Here is a 20,392-nt window from a genome sequence, read left to right as displayed (position 1 = left end):
TCTGATCGAGCTTTTCTGCAGACACTTCCTGTTATCTCCACTCCATTCTGCAGGATTGCCATGGATATTGTGGGCCCTCTGGTGAGAAGCAGCGGTGGACATGAGTACATATTGGTGGTGTGTGACTATGCTACCCGTTTCCCAGAGGCTTTTCCACTACGCACGATCACCACACCTGCAGTGCTGCGGGTTTTGGTGCAACTGTTTTCCAGAGTGGGAATACCGGATGAGATCCTGACCGATCAGGGGACCAATTTCACCTCCAGGTTGATGCAGCTCTTCCAGAAGCAACTAGGCATCTCGGCGATAAAGACTACGCCATACCACCCACAGACAGATGGTCTGGTGGAAAGATTCAACCAGACCTTGAAGAGGATGCTGCAGAAGTTTGTGGATGATACTGGCAAGGACTGGGACCGTTGGCTACCATTCCTGCTCTTCGCCTACCGGGAAGTTCCACAGGCATCAACGGGTTTCTCCCCCTTCGAACTGCTGTATGGCTGGGAAGTACAGGGACCCTTGGATCTGCTCCGGAAAGGCTGGGAGGCACCGTCAACGACGCAAAGCGACAGGAGTGTGGTGCAATTTGTGCTGGAGATGAGGGATCGGCTGGCAAGGTACCAGGAGGAGGCCGCGGTTAACCTGCGGGAGGCCCAGATAAGCCAAAAAACCTGGTATGACCAACAGGCCCGGCGCCGTGAGTTCCTGCCTGGCCAAAAAGTCTTGCTGCTTCTCCCTTCATCAAACAACAAGCTCCTAACAAAATGGCAAGGGCCATACCTCGTCACCCGCAAAATGGGCCCAGTCACCTACGAGATCCATCACCCGGAGAAGAAAAAGCCCAAACAGACCTACCATGTAAACCTCCTGAAAGAGTGGAAGGATCGGCTGGTCCAGGCTCCAACGGAGGTTCTGCTGGTAAGGAAGGTCGACAGTGATGACGAGATAGAGACTGAACTAGAGACCCTGACTAGGCCAGCTGTTCCAGTGTTGGCACATCTTGAACCCGACCAAGCTGCACAGCTCCTCCAGGTCTTCAAGGAGGCTCCCTCCATATTTGCCGCCAGCCCAGGGAAGACGACATTTGTGGAGCATGTCATACGCCTTAAGGATGGACGACCAAATCGCCAACGTCCCTACCGGGTTCCCCAGCAGCTGGTGGGAAAACTGCAGAGGGAGGTGGAGGAGATGTTGAAGCTGGGAGTGATCGAGCAGTCCAACTCCGAGTGGTGTAGTCCGGTGGTCATAGTCTTTAAAAAGGATGGCTCGCTCCGTATATGCATTGATTTCAGGAAGCTCAATGCCATTTCGGAGTTTGAGGCCTACCCCATGCCAAGAATTGAGGACTTGCTGGATAAGATCGGAGTGGCCAAATACATCACCACCCTTGATCTCTACAAGGGACACTGGCAGGTGCCACTAGAGGAGTCGAGCTGGCCCTATACAGCATTCCGAACTCCAGCTGGACTCTTCCAATTCACCGTCATGCCATTTGGGTTACATGGAGCCCCAGCCACCTTCCAGAGATTAATGAACCGAGTGCTCCAGGGGTGTGACAACTACAGTGCTGCGTATCTTGATGACGTGGTGATCTTCAGCAACACCTGGGCGGAGCACGTTCAACATCTGTTGTTGGTTCTGGGAAAGATCCAGAAGGCTGGACTGACACTCAACCCCTCCAAGTGCGAGTGGGCACAGCAAGAGACACGATACCTGGGTTACCAGTTGGGACGAGGAGAGATACGTCCGCAGGTTGATAAGGTGGAAGCTATCCAGAACTGCCCTCGGCCCCGCACCAAGAAGGAGGTACGGTCCTTCCTTGGATTGATTGGATGGTACCGGCGATTCGTGCCTCAGTTTGCAACCATTGCAGCCCCACTCACAGCTTTGACCTGCAAGGAACAAAAGAATCCAGTCACCTGGTCAGATGACTGTGAAACAGCCTTCAGGAGCCTGAAAACCCACCTGTGTTCGTCTCCCGTCCTCAAGAGTCCAGACTTCCAGAAAAGATTTTTGGTACAGGTGGATGCCTCGGCAGTTGGCCTTGGAGCAGTTCTGGCTCAGGGTGACCCTGGGGAGGAGCACCCAATCCCGTATCTGAGCCGCAAGCTACAGCCACGTGAGACCAGGTATTCCGCCATGGAAAAAGAGGGCTTGGCCATCAAGTGGTCACTGGAGAGCCTGCGCTACTACTTGCTGGGATGTGAGTTTGATCTGGAAACTGACCATCGGGCTCTCACCTGGATCAACAGCATGAAAGACCACAACAGTCGCCTAACTCGATGGAACCTCTCACTGCAGCCCTTCAAGTTCACCATCAGACATCGTTCAGGCAAGACCAATGTGGTGGCCGATTACCTCTCCAGATTGCCATACATCGCCAATCTCCGGGAGGAGGGGGATGATGTGACGGAGCAGCTCCGTCACTGACTGCGGGCAGCGCATACACACAGACACACACACACGCATGTGCGCACACACACACACCCAAGGCACATTGCTTCGTGGTGTCGCTGGCTGCAGTCCGCACACACACACACACACGCCACACAGCTCTTCGACCCGTTTACGTCGGCATGAACGACATCGCATAATTATCCATTCCCTTAACTGTTCAGTAGCGTGATCAAGGGTGCACACTTGCTCGCTCTACTATTTCCACGCATACACACATACTCACACAATCAGTTCACACTCACCTTGTCCACGCTTAACCGGCAAAATGGAAGTGAAACCACTTCCGCCCTTAAAAAGAGTGGGACACGCATTTCCAGGGTCAGGTGACCATTAATTCTGGGAAGCTGGAATACGCCCAGGGGAGGGGTTTTTTCATTTAAGAGAGCGCCATTTGGCTGGGGAAGGGCAGTCTTACCAGGATGCTCACAGAGAAGGTGGCATCTGAGACAGCAAGATGTAGCTGCTGGGCTCAACTTTTACTTTATTGCTGTGAAGTTTTGGGGGATTATTGAAGAATTCAACCTTCACTTTATTATACAGTTTATTTGTTATTTTGTTATTTTTCACTTTTGTAAATATTTGCACTGCTGCATTGTGGTGGTTGGTGAGAATAAAATATATTTTCACTTTATAATTTTCCGACTACGCCATCGTTTTTTTTGTTTTGGAGGAGTTTAAAATAGAACCCCTTAAATGTGGCAAGGTGAAGAGGGCCCGGGCGGGGATTGAACCCACACCTCCCGGGTAAGAGTCATGCGCGCTTGCCAGTCAGCCAAAGGGACATCCCTTTGGCCAAGTAGCCAGGGCACATGATCAATTGGAGGCATAGTGACCGGAACCTCAACTGTGACATCTCTCCCCCTCTTTTCACAAGCACGTCCTCGTGCTTCCGCGCAGGCTGCCACACATTAGGAATCCATGGACCCACCCCTAGTGCTACATGGATCCTCCCAACAACGCCAGAATGTGGCATCTGAGACAGAGAGATGTAGCTGCTGGGCTCAACTTTTACTTTATTACTGTGAAGTTTTGGGGGATTATTGAAGAATTCAACCTTCACTTTATTGTACAGTTTATTTGTTATTTCGTTATTTTTCACTTTTGTTAATATTTGCACTGCTGCATTGTGGTGGTTGGTGAGAATAAAATATATTTTCACTTTATAATTTTCCGACTACGCCATCGTTTTTTTGTTTTGGAGGAGTTTAAAATAGAACCCCGTAACACCCCATAGCAAATGTTTTCTGAAATACATGTTAGTGTACTAAAAGTACTGTAATGAAGACATATTTCGATCCTTTAATTAAGTAAAGGTACTAATACCAAACTGTGATAATACTCCACTACAAGTTTAAGTCCTGCATTCCAAACCTTACTTTGGTAAAAGAGTGTAAGCATTATGAACAAAACTTACTCTAAGTATTAAAGGAAAAGTGCATTTTATAAGGAAACCCTGTCAGTGGTTTACTATCTGTATTTTGATGTTTTTGGAATAATATTAGTGCTGAATTAATGTGTATGTTAAATTACACTGCTGTAGGTGTTTAAGGTTCTGCTGATTTGAATTACTTTGGTAGCTTGGCTACTGTTGGATAATGTAATCAGCAATGCATATGATCTATAAGAACATCATATGCTTGTAGTGTTGCTATCCTGTGAGAACCTCGCATTTGTAATAAGTTAATTACTACCACTGATTACGAAAAACAGCCCTGTTTTCAGCTTTGTGACGATGCATTTTCTAGCTGATCCAAGAGTCTATTTAGTTTAATAAGTAGGAGACTTTACTCAAATCATAAAGGAGCACTTCATCCTTCATTTTATCTGAAAAATTACAATTACAAATCAACAAATTTGGAGATACATGCTTTTCACTGGCTAGTATGAAAAATTGTAATCTGAAAAGTAACAAGTAACTGTCAGACAAATGAAGTGAAGTAGGAAGTACCTAATTTGCCTCTGAGATATAGTTAGTGTTTTTGGCGGCCTGTTTTAATTTTAGTTTTAGTCTAGTCTTTGTGTCAGATTGTCATTTTAGTTTTTATCAGTTTTAGTCACGTTTATACTCTTTTTAGTCTAGTCAAGTTTCAGTCGACTGAAAGTCTGAGCATTTTAGTCTTATTTTAGTCAGAATTATCCATGACTATTTTTGTCTAGTTTTGGTTGACGAAAACTGATGACATTTTAGTCTAGTTTTAGTCAATGAAAATTGTACTTTAGTCTCTTTTTAGTAATGCTATTTAACCCAGTTAATATAGTAAGTACCTAGTATAGAATAGACAAAACCAACATTTTCTTTAAGTCACCCATTTCACAAGTCAAACAAGATTATCTTATTATTAAATTATTGTTACCTTATAGACTCAAGAATACGTTCAATTCCAGACACGGAAGACACTCTTATTTCTTATTTGAACATATTTATTTATTTATTTATATCCAACCCTGTAGTTATTCTACGTGCTGTGGCCAGGTTTTGTTTGAGCTTAACTTTCTCTTCTTTGGAATCAAGTTAAAAGTTTTATGTCTTTTTGGCACTTTGAACTTTTTGTCCATTTTTGCCATCATGGCGATGAACTCCTCATCTTCGACAATTCGTGCTGGGAGTCCTGTGTGGCCTATCCACTGCGCTATCGCCTCCTCTTTGGTACATTGTTCTGGGGAGTTGTCGTTGTACCTCCTTGTGGCAAAGAAGTCCTGAGCACTAGTTGGCTTGTCCATCTTCTTGGGCGGGACTTGCTTCACTGATGCTCTATCTGGAATCTAGCACAGGAATAGATACAATGTCACTCAGGACAGTTGCAGCCTCTGGAAAATCTAATTAAGTAGCATAAATCCTTGTTATGATTTTTACCTTACTAAATCAACCTCTGAGTGAGTGACTTGACTGGCAGATATTTTGGAGAAACCCACTTTACACTCTCTCACACTCTCTCTCTCTCTCTCTCTCACACACACACACTATTTGTGTATGATTCTATATGTTATCTGTCTATATGTGTACTTGTATTGCATTTGCTATGTTGTATCCTCCTCCCCTCTCACCTATAGGCCTATGTCATTTGGTAACAACAGCACACACACACACACACACACACACACACACACACACACACACACACACACACACCTCATGTTATTATTCATTATTCTTTGTTCTATTTATTTTCTTTTTTGTTTGTATTTTTTATGTATCCCTTGTTTTCTTTTGTTTTCAGACACACACACACACACACACACACACACACACACACACACACGTTTGTCTCAGTCATTTTCAGCTCCAGTGGCTAACGTCTAAAGCTGAAGCTAACGTTAAAATGTGACACATTAACCACAGCCTCATGAGTTGGCATGAGCTTTCTAAAATAGAAAGTAACTAGGGGTGTGAATCTTTGGGAGTCTCACGATTCGATTTCGATTCTTAGGGTCACGATTCGATTCAGAATCGATTCTCAATTCAAACGATTCTCGATTCAAAAATTGATACAGTGCATAGTGTGTTAAGGCAAATTATGGCATCAAAACATACAGTTTGTATAAGATAATGTGATTTTTAAACAAACGGATTCCAATGATGTAATTACACAAAGGCAAACATTAAAAAAAGGTAACATTTATTCATGCTAAACAAATAAAAACTTACTTACTTACTGTACAAGAAATAACTTGCATAAATAAAATTGCCTAAATAAAAGCTTAGGCCAGCTGCCCTTTTCTCCGAGGAGTTACAAAAGTAAACTGTACACAAATAACACAAATTGGTGTTTTGTGTGATTTTTCAAAATAGAAAAAAAATAAAATAATAAAAATCGATTTTTGAAGTTTATGAGTCGATTCAGAATCGTGGATGATTAGAATCGCGATTCTTATGCGAATCGATTTTTTCCCCCACCCCTAAAAGTAACGTTTCGTTAATGTCTTGACTTACCTCGATTTCATTATGGAATGCCTTGACATGTCTTTTAAGATTCGTGGTGTTTTTTCCTGCGATTTTGTGGCCGCATTTCTCCCCATCTTTTTCCACAACACATTCGGTTTTCTTTTCCACTTCAATGTAATGAAAGTGTGTCCAAATGTCCTTTCTTCTTTTTCTCCCAAAGACGAACCCCGGCTGGCCGGCCATCGGTTCCATTCTTTGTGTCAGACTTAACTTTGTGTCTTGAGTTGTCGTTAACGTTAACCCACTGCAGTTGCATCTTCTAAATAATGCCGCGCGAGTGGGGATTGAGGAAGTGACGTCGCCTGCGTCTGCGCAGTGCGACCTGATGCAGCCCCTGAATTGAGACTCAGGAAACAGAAATATTGCAAATAATAATAATAGTGAGACAAAAGAGAGTTTTTATTTTGTAAACCACATTTAGTCCCGTTTTTTTCATCAAAAATATTGCATTATATATTTGATTATAGTTTTCGTCACATGACCACCATTTACGTTGCGTCTCGTCTCGTTTCCGTCACGTGATGAAGGTTCATTGACGACGATATTTAGTCATAATTTTCGTTGACGAAAGCAAAACTAGATGTAGTGGAGTAAAAGTATAAAGTTGCAGATAATGGAAATACTCAAGTAAAGTACAAGTGCTTCAAATTTGTACAGTAGCTACTATCCCATACAGGCTGCAACTACGTTTTCACCTTTTGAAGAGTAGAGGGTTGAATTCAACCTTCATCATGAAGTTTTAAGACTTTTACATTGATTTTCTTCTAAGTGCTATATCGTAGGCAAAAGGACTTGTTTCAGTTTCTTGAAGGCGTTGCACCTCTCATCCAAGAGGCTTCTTCAGTTTTAACTAACTGGAGGGGAGTTGCAGGCTTTTAAACTCTGTGTGGAAGTGTCTTTACAGAGTTGTTAGGGCCACTTGTGGGTCGTTGACTTAAAGGATAACTACCGTTTTTTACAACCTGGACCTTATTTCTAGCAAAATATATGATCATTTACTCACCCAGATAACTTTGGTGTCATTTGAAGTCGTTCGGACGCGATTAGATCCAGTGTAGCGCCGGTATATCCATATAATGCGAGTGACGGGGCAAAAAAGCGCAGCCTCTATGAGCATTATCTGCCATGAAACTAGTTCATTTCACTAATATTTTGTTACGATACGCTAGTGCTATTCCCGTCTGAGTCCGGGCTCGTCTGCTGTCAACATCCGGGGTCTGTAGGTTGACCTACTACCTCTGACCTGGAAGATGTCATCTCTGAGCTGCGCGCGCACCCGCGACAGCCCGGCTTGTTTACCTGTAGCTGCTACTGCTAGTTTGACCCCGGATGTTGATAACGGACGAGCCCGGACTCAGAGGGGAATAGCACTAGCGTATCATGACAAAATATTGGTGAATTGAACTAGTTTCGTGGCAGATAATGCGTTATATAGAGGCTGTGTTTCAGTGCCCCGTCACTCGCATTATGGATATACTGGCGCTACACTGGATCTAATTTCGTCCGAACGACTTCAAATGACACCAAAGTTATCTGGGTGAGTAAATGATCATATATCTTGCTAGAAAAAAGGTCCAGGTTGTAAAAAACGGTAGTTATCCTTTAACCGGCCTTCATGTGGGTTGCTAGGGCTAGGTGAGCCCAGGTGTGAATGGTTGTGAAGCTGTCTGGGGAAGGAACTCAGTACTGCATTGTAGGTGGGTGATAAGTAATGTCTTAGCCCACCTCCTCTGTTCAAAGATGGTCATTCCAGTTTGACATAGATGGATTCCTTTACTCCTCTTTCAAACCATCTGTCTTCTCTGGCCAAGATGTTTACATCGCAGGTCCTTCCTTCCTGCTGCTGTCAGAGTCTACAATCAGCACTGCTCCCAGTAGACCTCACATGTGCACGGTGCAATACAAAACTATACACATATCCACATACTTTTTGGTTTGCACTAGTTGGACAATTTTTAATACTCATATTTGTTATTTATTGTTTGTAAATAAAAATAGCAAACTGTTCTTACTTATACTGTTATTATAAATATTATATTATAAATACTATGTCATATTGTTAATACTAAGTTCATATTGTAAATACTATGTATATACGAGTAAATTCTATTTCTTATCTTCTTATTATATTGTTTATTTTTTACTTTTTATTATTGTTTAGTGTGACACTGTCCTTTGGCTGCTGTGATTAAGAAATTTCCCCATTTGCGGGACAAATAAAGGAATTCTGATTCTGATTCTGATTGTTGTCCTCAAAGGAATTCTAAGTGCTGTATTCTAAGTGCTGTATTGTAGGCAACTGAACGTGTTCCAGTTGTCTTCGATGCAGCACATATAATTACCATGACCTGGATGACTGAGAACCTTCATCAACATAATCACAAGTAGATAATAATTTGTTATGTTGAACTACTGGCGCAAGTAGTAGTGTGCAGGCAGCAGCAGTTGTTTGTCCTCTTTTGTCTGCTGCAGCTACATGTTTTTGCTTGTACAGTAATAGGCTAATGTTTACTGTATAAAATGTGCATGATTTCAAAATACACCTTTTAAAATAACTTTTATACAATGTGCCGTTAGTGCCAAACAAGTTGGTAGATTATTGTTCCATACTATATAAAGATGGATTGTATTGTATTGTATGTTGGAATGTATTTGGAGATGAAAAGAAATGGCTTCAGGCCTTCTTAAGTTATGTTCATTAAATGTAAAATTAATAACTGTATTTGAAACAGTGTATTTGTTCAGGGTTTGGTTTATGTTGTGCAAAGTTGTGTTTGCATGATAAACACTGCATTTGAATATTTTATAATGGTCTAGTGATGTTGGTTTATAATCTTGATACATTTTTTAAATAATAAATATCTTCATTAGTATCCTATGATACTTACTGTGGGTATGTTAACCTCAATTAATTTTAACCTCATTTCTCCGGCACAATATTAAAGTAGAACAGAGTGATGTTAAATGTGTGACAGTAGGCCTCATGGTTGGCGAAAATGTCTTGTTTGGAATCATCTCCGTCTCGGTGTAGTATTTTAATAGGCTACTAACTGATAGTACCCAATATAAAAAGCGTACACTGTGGTGTGTCCGGTATCGTCATCACGCCGCCGAGTAGGTGGGGGGTGACGTATGCAGCAGTCCTCCACTCCTCTCCCCCTCCCTCTCTCGGTTCCTCTCGCGGATGCTGCGACCGAGCTCAACTCCTCCTCCTCCTCCTCCTCCTCCCTCAAAGATGTCGCATGAGGTTCTCCTCTCACCGCAGCGTTTCTTTTCTTTTCTTTCTTTTCGTTATCTCCCAGTGCCATAAATAGTTCACCGAGTTCGATCAAATTAGCAACTCTCACCGCCGGGAGCAGCTCGCCTTCTTCTAGGTACACGGACTGCCCCTCCTCCCCACAACGGAGGTGTTTAGACCCCCAACCCGGCGCATCCTCTCTCTCTCTCTCTCTCTCTCTCTCTCCATCTCTAGCTCTCTCTCTCTCTCTCTCCCTGTCTCTGTCTCTCTCTCTCTTTCCCCGCAAACGCCGCAGAACTCCGCCGACCAGCCGTCAGGTGACCGCGCGGAGCGGAATATTCATCAGCAACGTCGTCGTCTTTCATCCCTTCACTCCCTCGGACTCCAGGCTGCTGCCGCAGCCCCGGTCCCTCCTGTATCCTCTCATCCGGTCTGGGACATTCTCTGCTCCACGCACACGCAGATTAACGGGGATTCTGCCTCCCCGCCCGCGCGCTGATGCTGATGTCCTTGAGCTCGGCCTGCACGGTGAGTCGGTGAGTCCGTGCGCGCCTGCGTGCGTGACTGTTATTTACCCCGGGTGCCCGGGTGCAGTTTTATTAGGGGGATGTGTCGCTTCATTAATAGCGTGTCGGGAGGTTTGGAACGGACTGGCAGAATGTAAAACAGGCCTAAGGTGGGATTTCTCAGCACAGGCCTGACACAGCTGTAATGATAGCCTACACAGGAGGGCATACCATAATACCCTGGCAAACAGCGCTATTACATTATGAGGGAGTATGTGTGCGCGCGTGCACGCGTGAATGTGCTTGGGCGCGCGTGTAGAGCTAATGATACATATCTGTCCGTCCCCGTGTCCTGTCACTTGATGGAGGGCTGTCGCTTGCCTCTTGGTTTCCCGGGCGCTAGTATGCACCAGGCTGTAGGCTGCCGGCTATCAGCTGCGCTGTTTGTCTCTGTTACGGCGCGTCGCACCTGCAGCGCTGAGCTGCGGGGCTGTCGGTTTGATCTGGGAATGATCTCTGGCCGGAGGGACCTTCACAAGCCGCCCGGCGCAGGGTGGATGTGAGCCGGGCCGGTAACCTTGCGGAGGGACACAGGGTAAGCAAGTGGCGCACCACACTCAGTTTCTCCTTGCATTATTAGTAGGCGTTCGGTGCAGTTCTCAGCGTTAACCAGGACCTCCTCTTGTTGCCATGTATGTGTTGAGGACGAGGATGAGCAGTGGGATGAAGCTCAGGCACGTCTGAAGGTGACCAGGAAAGGTCGTTTTGTGTGGGAAACACACTGTTGAATGGGGCCATTCCTTGAATGAAATGTGTGAGTGTGTGTAGCTTTGGGTGGAGGTGGATAGTAGCTCATCTGGGAGGGACATGGGACACTGTTGAGTGAGATTGTGTGTGTCTGTGCATGTCTTTAAGAGAGATGGATAGACATCAGAGTGGACATGGATCAGTGTTTGCCAGGACTTTCTTTCTTTCCACCCCCCCATCATCATGTGCCATCATCGTCCTCTTCATCACCAGTACCATCCAGTTTTCTTAATATGCTCTATAGTAATGCAGATATCTGTGCCCTGTTGGCTGCTCACCTTTAATGGCTCCAGCCACTGACTGTGTCGAATTCTAAGTGTGCTATTTCCACTGGGCATTACAGAAGTGTGTGACTGGCGCTGAGCCAGTGACGGCCGGCAGCAGCCCAGATAACACAAGGGCTCTGCTAAAGGTGACCCTTCAGATGCCTGTCAGAAAGTAGGACTGCAGGTGCACAGGTGGACCACAGACTAGCCTGTGTAGGAGGAGAGATGCAATACTGACAAGTTCACACTCACACACACACACACACACACAGAAGTAATGTGAACATGGTCACCTAGGATGACAATTGTGTGCACCAGAAGTGCAGACAGGAACACGTGTGTGTGTGTGTGTGTTCATGTAGCTTGGATTGCCCCATCAAGTGCACACACACAGACACACACAATCACTCAGACACACGCATGCAGACACAAAGCATAAAAGGACCTGCTGGTCTAGAATCAGATCACATGAGGACCTGCTCTCCCATATCTTCTCCACTTTGTGCCCTTCTCAACCTACTTTCCTCGTCAATAAAGAGAAAATACCCAAGGGGAAAGAGCAGCCACGTTCCTTACAAAAAACGAAACGAAACAACAACAACAACAACAAAAAAACAATCAAATTGCTGCGACCCTCTGAGGGACGGTGGAGGAGCATGGCTCGCATTTAGGATAAATGGGCAGGCTGCTGAGGACTGTGGTGACCTTTTTTCTGACTCTTTTCATGTTCAAACACACTTTCAGCCAGGACAGACCTGTCTCTCCCACTCTCACTTTTATTTTGAAAGGACTGTGGTGTATGACACATTTGTGTGTGTCATGACAGACATCATATAGGTGATGTCTATGGGCATGAGTGTTAGTGTCTTTGTGTGTCTGCTGTACATTGTGATGCTTGCATCCTGTGACAGTGGAACATATTTTTTTGTGTGTGTGTATGTATGTAAGAGTTAGGAAGGCGTGACAAATTGGAAAACAAAGTGTTTTTTTGTTTCTTGCAATTTATGTAACACAGACTCTCAGACGCACACACAAACACGTGTGCACTGTACACATCAAAGCTATGGGACAAACAGAGAGACACAGTCAGAGTTAGTTGCAGTAGTTCGGAGGCTGAACAGAAGAGCTTTTTCTTGCATGAGTGTTATAAAATCAGACAGAACCAGTGAGTAAGAGATCAGGCTGAGAAGAAAATGTGCGACTGGCTGAGTAAATAAATGATTGCAGTAGCAGGAAGCAGATAGACAGGGAGCGTGACAAAATGAGGGAGTCAGGAGTGGGCAAAAAGAGGAAGGTAAAATAATAACAAGCAATGAGACACCACAAGACAAGGGAAGCAAAAAACTGACAGAGCACCTATAGATAGATAGATAGATAGATAGATAGATAGATAGCAAAGCAGGCAAATAAGAGAAGATGGAGAGCGAGAGGAAGCTTCAAAGGCAAAGCAGGGTGACTCAGACATAAACTAACACTCAGTCAGGATTGAGGCATGGCAGGGAAGAGAGGAAAAAAGGGAGGGAAGAAATGCAAGAGGAAGAGGGAGCTGAGGGAGAGTGAAGAGTGGAGAGGAGGGAGGAGAAAAGGAATTAATGATGAGCTTTACTTCTGTTTTTTCATGCTCATCCTTATGTGAAATACCCTGATAGGGAAATCTGAATATGTTGTCATGTGTGATGCTGAAAATGTTTAGTTACAGGCAGCACTAATTGCTCATGTGGGAAGAAGCTTGGGCTCAATCAGTGTGGCTGAAGGAAAGCAAGTCGCTGTTCTACTCGGCAGTCCTGAACGCTATCGGTGTCAGATTTATTCTAATTAAATCAGTTCCATAGATGGGTTGAAATGTTAATTCAGTGATTAGGAAATTGTTTTTCAGTAGATTCAACACGAGCAGCCCGCTTCAGGAAATTTCTGTCTTTCAGGTCTCACAAGCTTTTTATTAGGCTGAACAACTTGAACATGAATTATAATCACACCTGTCAGGCATGTGGATGTGTCCAGGCATGACGTGGTTTGTGTCACAGTGGATGCACTGACATACATGGACTGAAGAAATTTATCTGGGCTAACCCAGAAAAACAAAATTTTTTTTTTTGTAAAATCAACCAATCCCACAAGCCCCATTGTTCAAAATCTATTAAAACACATCAGTGAGCCACACTGTTGCACTGGGAGACACGCTCCGTCATTTGAACGCACACGCTGTAGTTTTTTTTTTTACTCAATCCTACATACGCCTACCTGCTGCCACAAATACTTATTAGTCCGCAGCTGAAAGTAGTCCTCGCCCAAGGCACAATGTCCTCCTGTTTGAATAACACTTGATAAAAACTGCAGTGCAGGAAATGACTGCGCAATTTTTATATATATGATACTACATATTTGTGAACCGGACTGCAGTTTGTGACTATTTTTGTCAACCCCAAAAATCTGTCAAAAGTGACACTTTCATTAGTCGCATCAGTGCGCTTGATATTCAGCAGGTCAAATACAAAAAAGAAAAGCCTATAAAAGTATTTTTTAACACGCACCAACCAGATGGGTGTATCCACAGCTTTAATTGAATAAATATTAGCCTGTAAACACATTTTCTGTAGATTATTTTCTCAGCATGGATTTTATGTACCACTTGCTCGTGTCGTGCATGTCTGCGTGTGCATGTGTGAGACACAACGAGAGCACTATAGTGTGTAGTTTTAACACTAAGTTCCAACATTTAGATCAATTAAAGCTGCTATAAGCGTTGACGTCATTTTAGCTAACGACCTGTCCGTTTTACAGTTAGCAGTCCCCTCCCTCCTCTCTACATCACCACAAAAACCCTGAGTGTCGCCACTTCATCCAATCAGAACAGACAACAGCAAACTGGAGGATCCTGCTCTCTGCGTGTTCACAAGCAGACAGGACCACCTCTTTATGGAGTTCTCTGTTCTGATTGGATGAAGTGGGCAGGGATACCAGAACATTTCGTTTCTCTTTCCCTGCATGAGCGAGGGAGGAGAGACATGGGTCAGTGACCAAACACTGTAACAGTGATGAATGTACGAATATAGACACACTTTAACTTTAATAAGAAAATACCACAGCAGCTTTGATGGATTGTATAATACCCCAGTAATATTTGATATTTGAAATATTTTCATACAGATTCTGCAATATCGCTGCAACAAAGGCCTTTACGCCGCCTTTGTGTGTTCACATTGAACACAGCATGCCGGCACTGCGGAACCAAAAGAGGTGTCGCGGCATACATCATAACGTTGAGATCTCTGTGTTTTTTTTGGGTTATTTTTTTGTGTTTCCAATGGTTTCACGCCAACTGTTTATAATCATATGGATGCAGTTATAATGTGTTGTGATTGCGATCCTGACCCGCCATGCATCGTGGAAAGTGACAAAGATATGATTTTTGCGCAAAATGACATCACATAATCACCATCAGTAAGAGGACCCTGTCTGACTCTGACTTGCGAGGAGGCATGCTGTTTTTTGGGGGAACGTTCACGGAAGTCTTGGTCAGGAGGGCTGACTGTCGCAGTGATTTTTTCTCTATACAAGTTTCCAGAGAGAGTAACTACAACAACACAATAGTGAAAGGCGACCAAGACATAGTGAGTTAAAGTTTTTGTCTCTGAATCGCGTCACATAATCACTGCAATTCAACTGCAGGAGCTTGCACTTTTCCACGTATAAATGCAATATTTTTTCTCCTCATATAATTTGCCAAATACACGACCTGCTACCACATTACTGTTGTTTGGTCCTGTAACGTTGCTTTGTGGGTTGAAGTGTGGGACATTTCTCTTTAATTTGATGAGTGAAGGATCTGTTTAGCTGTCAGACTGTGAACACCATCACACTGACACACCCCTGATCTGTGCTGCTGGCTTACCCTTTAACACAGAGGTCTTCTTGCCTCTGCTGCGGCTCTGTTACTGTTGCTGACAGATCAGAGGCGGAAGGAAACTGTCCCCCCATTCCGCCTTGAAAAGGCAGTTTGAATGGGGCTTCAACTTCAACCAATCGTCCACAGGCTTGTTTATACAACAGAGAGAGATGGGGAAGGTCTCATTTTTCACATCACATTACAATCCACTCACATATGACCAATAAAAAAGCAGCAGGCAGCTCAGAAAGTTCAAACATGTAGACTAGTAATGCTACAGGACCTGCATGGCACCAAACAGCAGACAGACACAGTGATCGACCAGCTGGTGAACAGAGAGAAGCATTTAGCAGCCAAAGAGCAACATTTTCTTCCTCAGAGTCGGAGTGAATATTGGACTTATCAGGTGGCCAAAAACACAACTCCAAATGAATGCCAATTCTGCTCAGTATCTGCTGGACTTGTAAACAAGCCATATCCACTTTGTGAGATAGTATTATGACAGTATTGGTTTCAGTTTGTTGTTAGAGGGGTGAATCTACAGTGGCCTCACAACTGGATTTGATTACAGTTCAGCTGTCAATGATTTTCAATATATGGCATCCGCCATGATTTATATTACTGCACACGGCTACTTTTTCATAATTTAAATTCCCTTTTTATTTAGAAACAGTCTGCAATATAGAATCTGCATCTTTTCAGTAGCAGTATCTGTGTGAGCCCTCACCTCAGTACATAAACAAAACTTAAATCTGTCTGCAGTGTATTGCATGTGTGCTGTAATCTACAAAAATATTGTTTTCCCATAACAGCCCTAAGACAGGGCACTTATTGAATGTGGCAAACATCACAAACATGACTGCTGCACACACCTCTCTCAGAGCTGGATGGCAAAGTTGACACCGCCTCCTCAATTCTTGGCTGATTAGCTGTGCTCGCTGTGACAGTTATTCTTTATGGCTGCAGACATTGGTTTTTACTTTTTAGAAATTGTTGTGAGTCAGAAGTTACACACGGCTCTGTGGTTTTTTTTTTAATCACTTGCTGCTGATTTCTGCCTCCCTACAACATATCTCCTAACATGAGTAACATTAGCCTAATGTTCGCCCACAATTCAAAGCATGAGAGCAATGTTGTGAAGTAACTTTACAACTTTATTATCCACCCAAGGCCGGACAATCAACACCCAACATAAGCTGCAATCTCTCAATTATGCTGAGTCTGCATTGATGCAGAATCTTCTATGTCCTCATCACAATGCATCTTATAATTGAGAAATGTTCACACTTCTTCTTGCTATGCTGTCAAATGTGCCATGTTTGCACCCATTTTCAAAAATTACTGTGTGTATATATCAAGTGATACTTGTGACTTTATTTAGATAAAAACAAATGTACTGTATGAATTGTACATGTATAACCTCTGCTTCAAAGATATGAGTTTCCGAACTGAAACCAGTGTGAGCTGGCCTCGTCTCACCTCAGAAATGACTTGATGCAATGATAGTCAGTTGGATCAATAGAACGGAGTGGTAATGTGTTATCTCTTCCTGGCTCTCTCTTAGGTCCTGGTGGTGCAGCAGTAGCTACCTCTGAACTGGATCCACTTCCTCTCTCTGATTTATCAGCCGCCTTTGCCCTGCTCGCCCCTCTCTCCATCTGTCCATCATCCGTCCATCCTGGTCTGTGAGTCTGTCAGCCCGTCCATCCATCCGTCCATGGACTGGCCGTGACCCTGGAGGGAGGGGGACAGAAACGAGGAAAGAGCGGAGTTGCAGAGGAGACAAAGTAAAAGAAAGCTGGATTCATTCAGACATTACGCTTCTGAAGTGCCCCTGCTCGCTGTCCTTGATCCCCCTCACCTTCCTCCTCCTCCTCTTGTTATGAAGAATTAAAGGAGCAGTGGGAGGCTAGGCCAAGCTTGTTGGGAGGAAGAAAAAAAAATTAACAGCCAACGCCCCTTCATTGCCCTTAAATAAAATTACCTGAGGGTCTAGGTGTGGTATATTATAATTGCACATTTTTAAGTAAGAAATCAAGACCGTACCAAGATTCTGTTGAGCACATGAACAACCCTCCACCAGCTAAACGAAAGGGGAACTGAGTTGAGGACACACTACGCTGAGAAAGGAGGACCAAAAAAAAAAAACCCCTTCCTGACATGTCAACAACAGCCACGATGGGTGAAATGGCAAATAGCGCGGTGGAGTTTTATCCCAAAGGGACTCGAGGTGGGGGCGGAGGAGGAGGAAGGACAGATGGCAGCCATGCAGGGGGAGACTTCGTGGTCACGGTGACGGAGCTCAGGGAGCTGATGGAGCTCAGAGGGGCAGACGCCCTGCAGAAGGTCCAGGACAGCTATGGAGACACAGAGGGGCTCTGCCAGAGACTACAGACCAGCCCCACTGATGGTGAGCAGGCATGGATTCACGAATGCTTAAACTGTGAAAAAAGTAGATTGGTGGATGGATGGGTGGATTAATAATGGAGATGTATATGATGGATGGATGAATGGGTGAAAGCCCAATTGTATAAATAGACTGATGGAGGAATATTTGGGTGGATGAGTAGATAAATCAATGGGTGAACAGATTGTTGGCTGGCTGGGTGGATGGATGGATTTGTAGAGAATGAATGGACATGAATTGGTACACTGACATGAGAAGAAGAATGAAGTGGAAGGATCCCTGACATTATACTCTTGGGTAGAGTCACATATTAACACCACTGCATTAGTGGTGTTGCTGCAAACTGTGCACTGTCTTAATTCTACAGCATCATCATTTTGCTCAAACAGAATATGTGGTCACCAATCATTCAATAACGATACCTGTTATTCTTGCAACACTAACATGCTGACAAAAACTCACCAGGACCAGGCTCATCTTATTTTACTTATGCATTAATAATACACACGTAGACTGGATGCTGAAATGCAACAATTTCAGTGCAGCACAACACATCCAAAACAGGATGCATGATGAAATGAAAGCACTTCATCAAACAGAAAAAACACATTATACTCACAGAGCGTAATCCTGGCTATGGAAAGCAGTTGTTGGTGGAGCTGGATGCAAAGAGAAAATGGGTGGATGAAGGGATTATGGTGGATGAATGGATGGAAAGTGAAGGGTAAATCAATAAATGGATGATTGGAGGAGAATGAAGAAGAATGGTGCAAGAATGAACTAGAATCTCTGTTAGTGCACCTCTAATTATTGCAGACAGTGTAGCTTGTGTTTAGAGTTGTTTTAACTAACAGTCATTCTTGTTGTTGAATAATCTGCTGATTATTTAGCAAATATACATAACATTGGCAATTCATTTTTTTATAATCAACTAATCAATTCATGTATTAATTGTTTCAGCGCTAAATAATTGAGTCATTTTAATGACAAATAAAGAACAATAAATAGAACTGAAACGATTGATTAAAAGATTTTTTTTTCAATAATAAGCAAGAGTTTTCTTCCTTTGTAATTGGAATTTCTTTGTGTTTTAAATGTACATTTAAATTGATAAAAGCAAGCAATATGATTTTTTAAGCAAAAAATTTCAATGTAGCTGCGAAGCTCAAAGCTTTAGGGCTACTTCAGTTGTTTAGGAGAATGCTGCTACGCTGTTTTGCTGTGAAGCTCCAGAAATGTTCTCCATTGGCATGGAGGTGAGAAGGTGATGACTGAATTTTCATTTTTGGATGAACTTATCTTTTAATTTATAATGAAAATAATCATTAGCTGCAGATCTAATAATAGCAAATGCTTGGTGAACGAGTTGACAAATAAACTGGTGGTTGTGAAACCACCCACATGATACATATAAGACAAAACCAAAATACATACATCCATACAAAAAACAAAACAATTACAAATAAACAGAAACAAATAACAAGGCCAGTCAAGCAAGTTCCATGCAAGACAAACGATCACCCTAATGCTAAAACACAGCCAAAAAAAAAAAAAAAAGTAATTGACAATCTTGATAATCTCGGTTAACTTGTTTAAACCTTGCACTTGGCTTGCTGTGGTAGTCGGTCTTCCTGTTGTAACATGGTGGTCCGATTACATTATTTGCCCATCGCACCCACTGTAGTTTTATCGATAGTCCGACAACGGACGCTACGGTGACAAACTGCCTAAAGCATCTACTCTATGCAGCAGCGGGGCCAGCAGCAGAGTCACAGCATGTAACAGGAGTCACATTTAACTTTTAGAGTGGAGAGAGTTAGCAGAGCTGACTGACGACAATTGTGGCAGGTTTGTTGTCAAAGCAGAAAGCAAAAGCGTCTGTTTGTCAGATTTAAACTCTAACAGGGAAAAAGAGTTGTTACCTTACTGAGAAGTTGGAGATGTGGAGCCTATTGCCTGCAGTTCTTAATCAAACAGCTCCTATCTGTTCAACACTCCCACAGGACTGAATAAAACTACTCCCTGACATATTGGATCCACTGTCTTCAAATGCAGAACATGACCGCTGTTTTGTGCTGTAGACACATTTTTGATGAACATCAGCGGTGCTTAACTGAACACTTTGCATTCCCTGTGACTCGTCTACCTCGAAATAAAAGTCAACCCCCTTGAAAACATTAAGAAGAAATATGGATTTATATTTTGATGGAAAATTAAGTGACTTCCTGCTGAAATGCCATCTCAGAAAGATTTGAGTACAGGACAAGGCCAAATACATTGTATATAGGAAGCTGTATGATAAAAATTTTGCATAATGGCGTGAGTTGAATTTCGTTAATATTGAAGATGTAAAGTAGATCCAATGAGAAATTTTAAACTGTGTTTCATGTATCAGATTACAGATTAATGAGGAATTAATTGAGTTTATGACTTTATTCCAATCATCTTCATTCAAATTCATTTCCAAGTCTCTTTGCAATCCAGATTTGTTTTTTTTAAATAGTTTCTGTTGTAAGACAGCAAAGCAATTTCTAACACTCAGAAAGAAAGTAGTTCCTCTTCCTTTTCATTATCAGGATTTCCTCCATCTTATGTAAAGATGTCATATTGCTCAAATCAGTCATTATAAAATGTATAACTTATTTGAAGAAAGGCAAAAAAGTGATATGAAGATGTTCCATAAATGGACTGAATCTGATGAAATGACATAAGACTATGAACTAGAAACTAAAATGTTTGGTAGTGCAAGTCCCCCAGAATTTATAGGTAGCTGCAGTACAGTGGATCTTACTCTCAATTTCCTCCCTCTCCATATGAATCTCAATAAAATTCTATCAATCTCTTTTTCTATCTTCTTATCAGTATAAAGTGGTATCACCTGT

At 43.0% G+C, this 20,392-nt stretch overlaps 1 protein-coding gene across 5 annotated transcripts in view; it reads left to right on the top strand.

The window, feature by feature from the left end:
* The first annotated feature begins 9,580 nt into the window (after positions 1-9,580).
* The window catches only part of atp2b3b (ATPase plasma membrane Ca2+ transporting 3b), an 89,473-nt gene continuing 78,661 nt past the window's right edge, over positions 9,581-20,392 (top strand). For 2 of the 5 annotated variants that reach the window (XM_084365965.1, XM_084365969.1), the window contains exons 1-2: positions 9,581-10,166; positions 16,668-17,513. In XM_084365965.1, coding sequence (XP_084222091.1) covers positions 17,264-17,513 — 250 coding nt within the window. In that variant the 5' untranslated portion in view covers positions 9,581-10,166; positions 16,668-17,263. Of the gene's footprint in view, positions 10,175-10,631; positions 10,740-16,667; positions 17,514-20,392 lie in introns of those variants that run through there. The other 3 variants (XM_084365966.1, XM_084365968.1, XM_084365967.1) reach the window with 3 other exon arrangements.

Source organism: Pagrus pagrus (assembly GCF_965226575.1).
Source record: "Pagrus pagrus genome assembly, chromosome: 11".
In the NCBI taxonomy this organism is placed as follows: domain Eukaryota; kingdom Metazoa; phylum Chordata; class Actinopteri; order Spariformes; family Sparidae; genus Pagrus; species Pagrus pagrus.
This window is presented reverse-complemented; position numbering and strand designations above follow the sequence as displayed.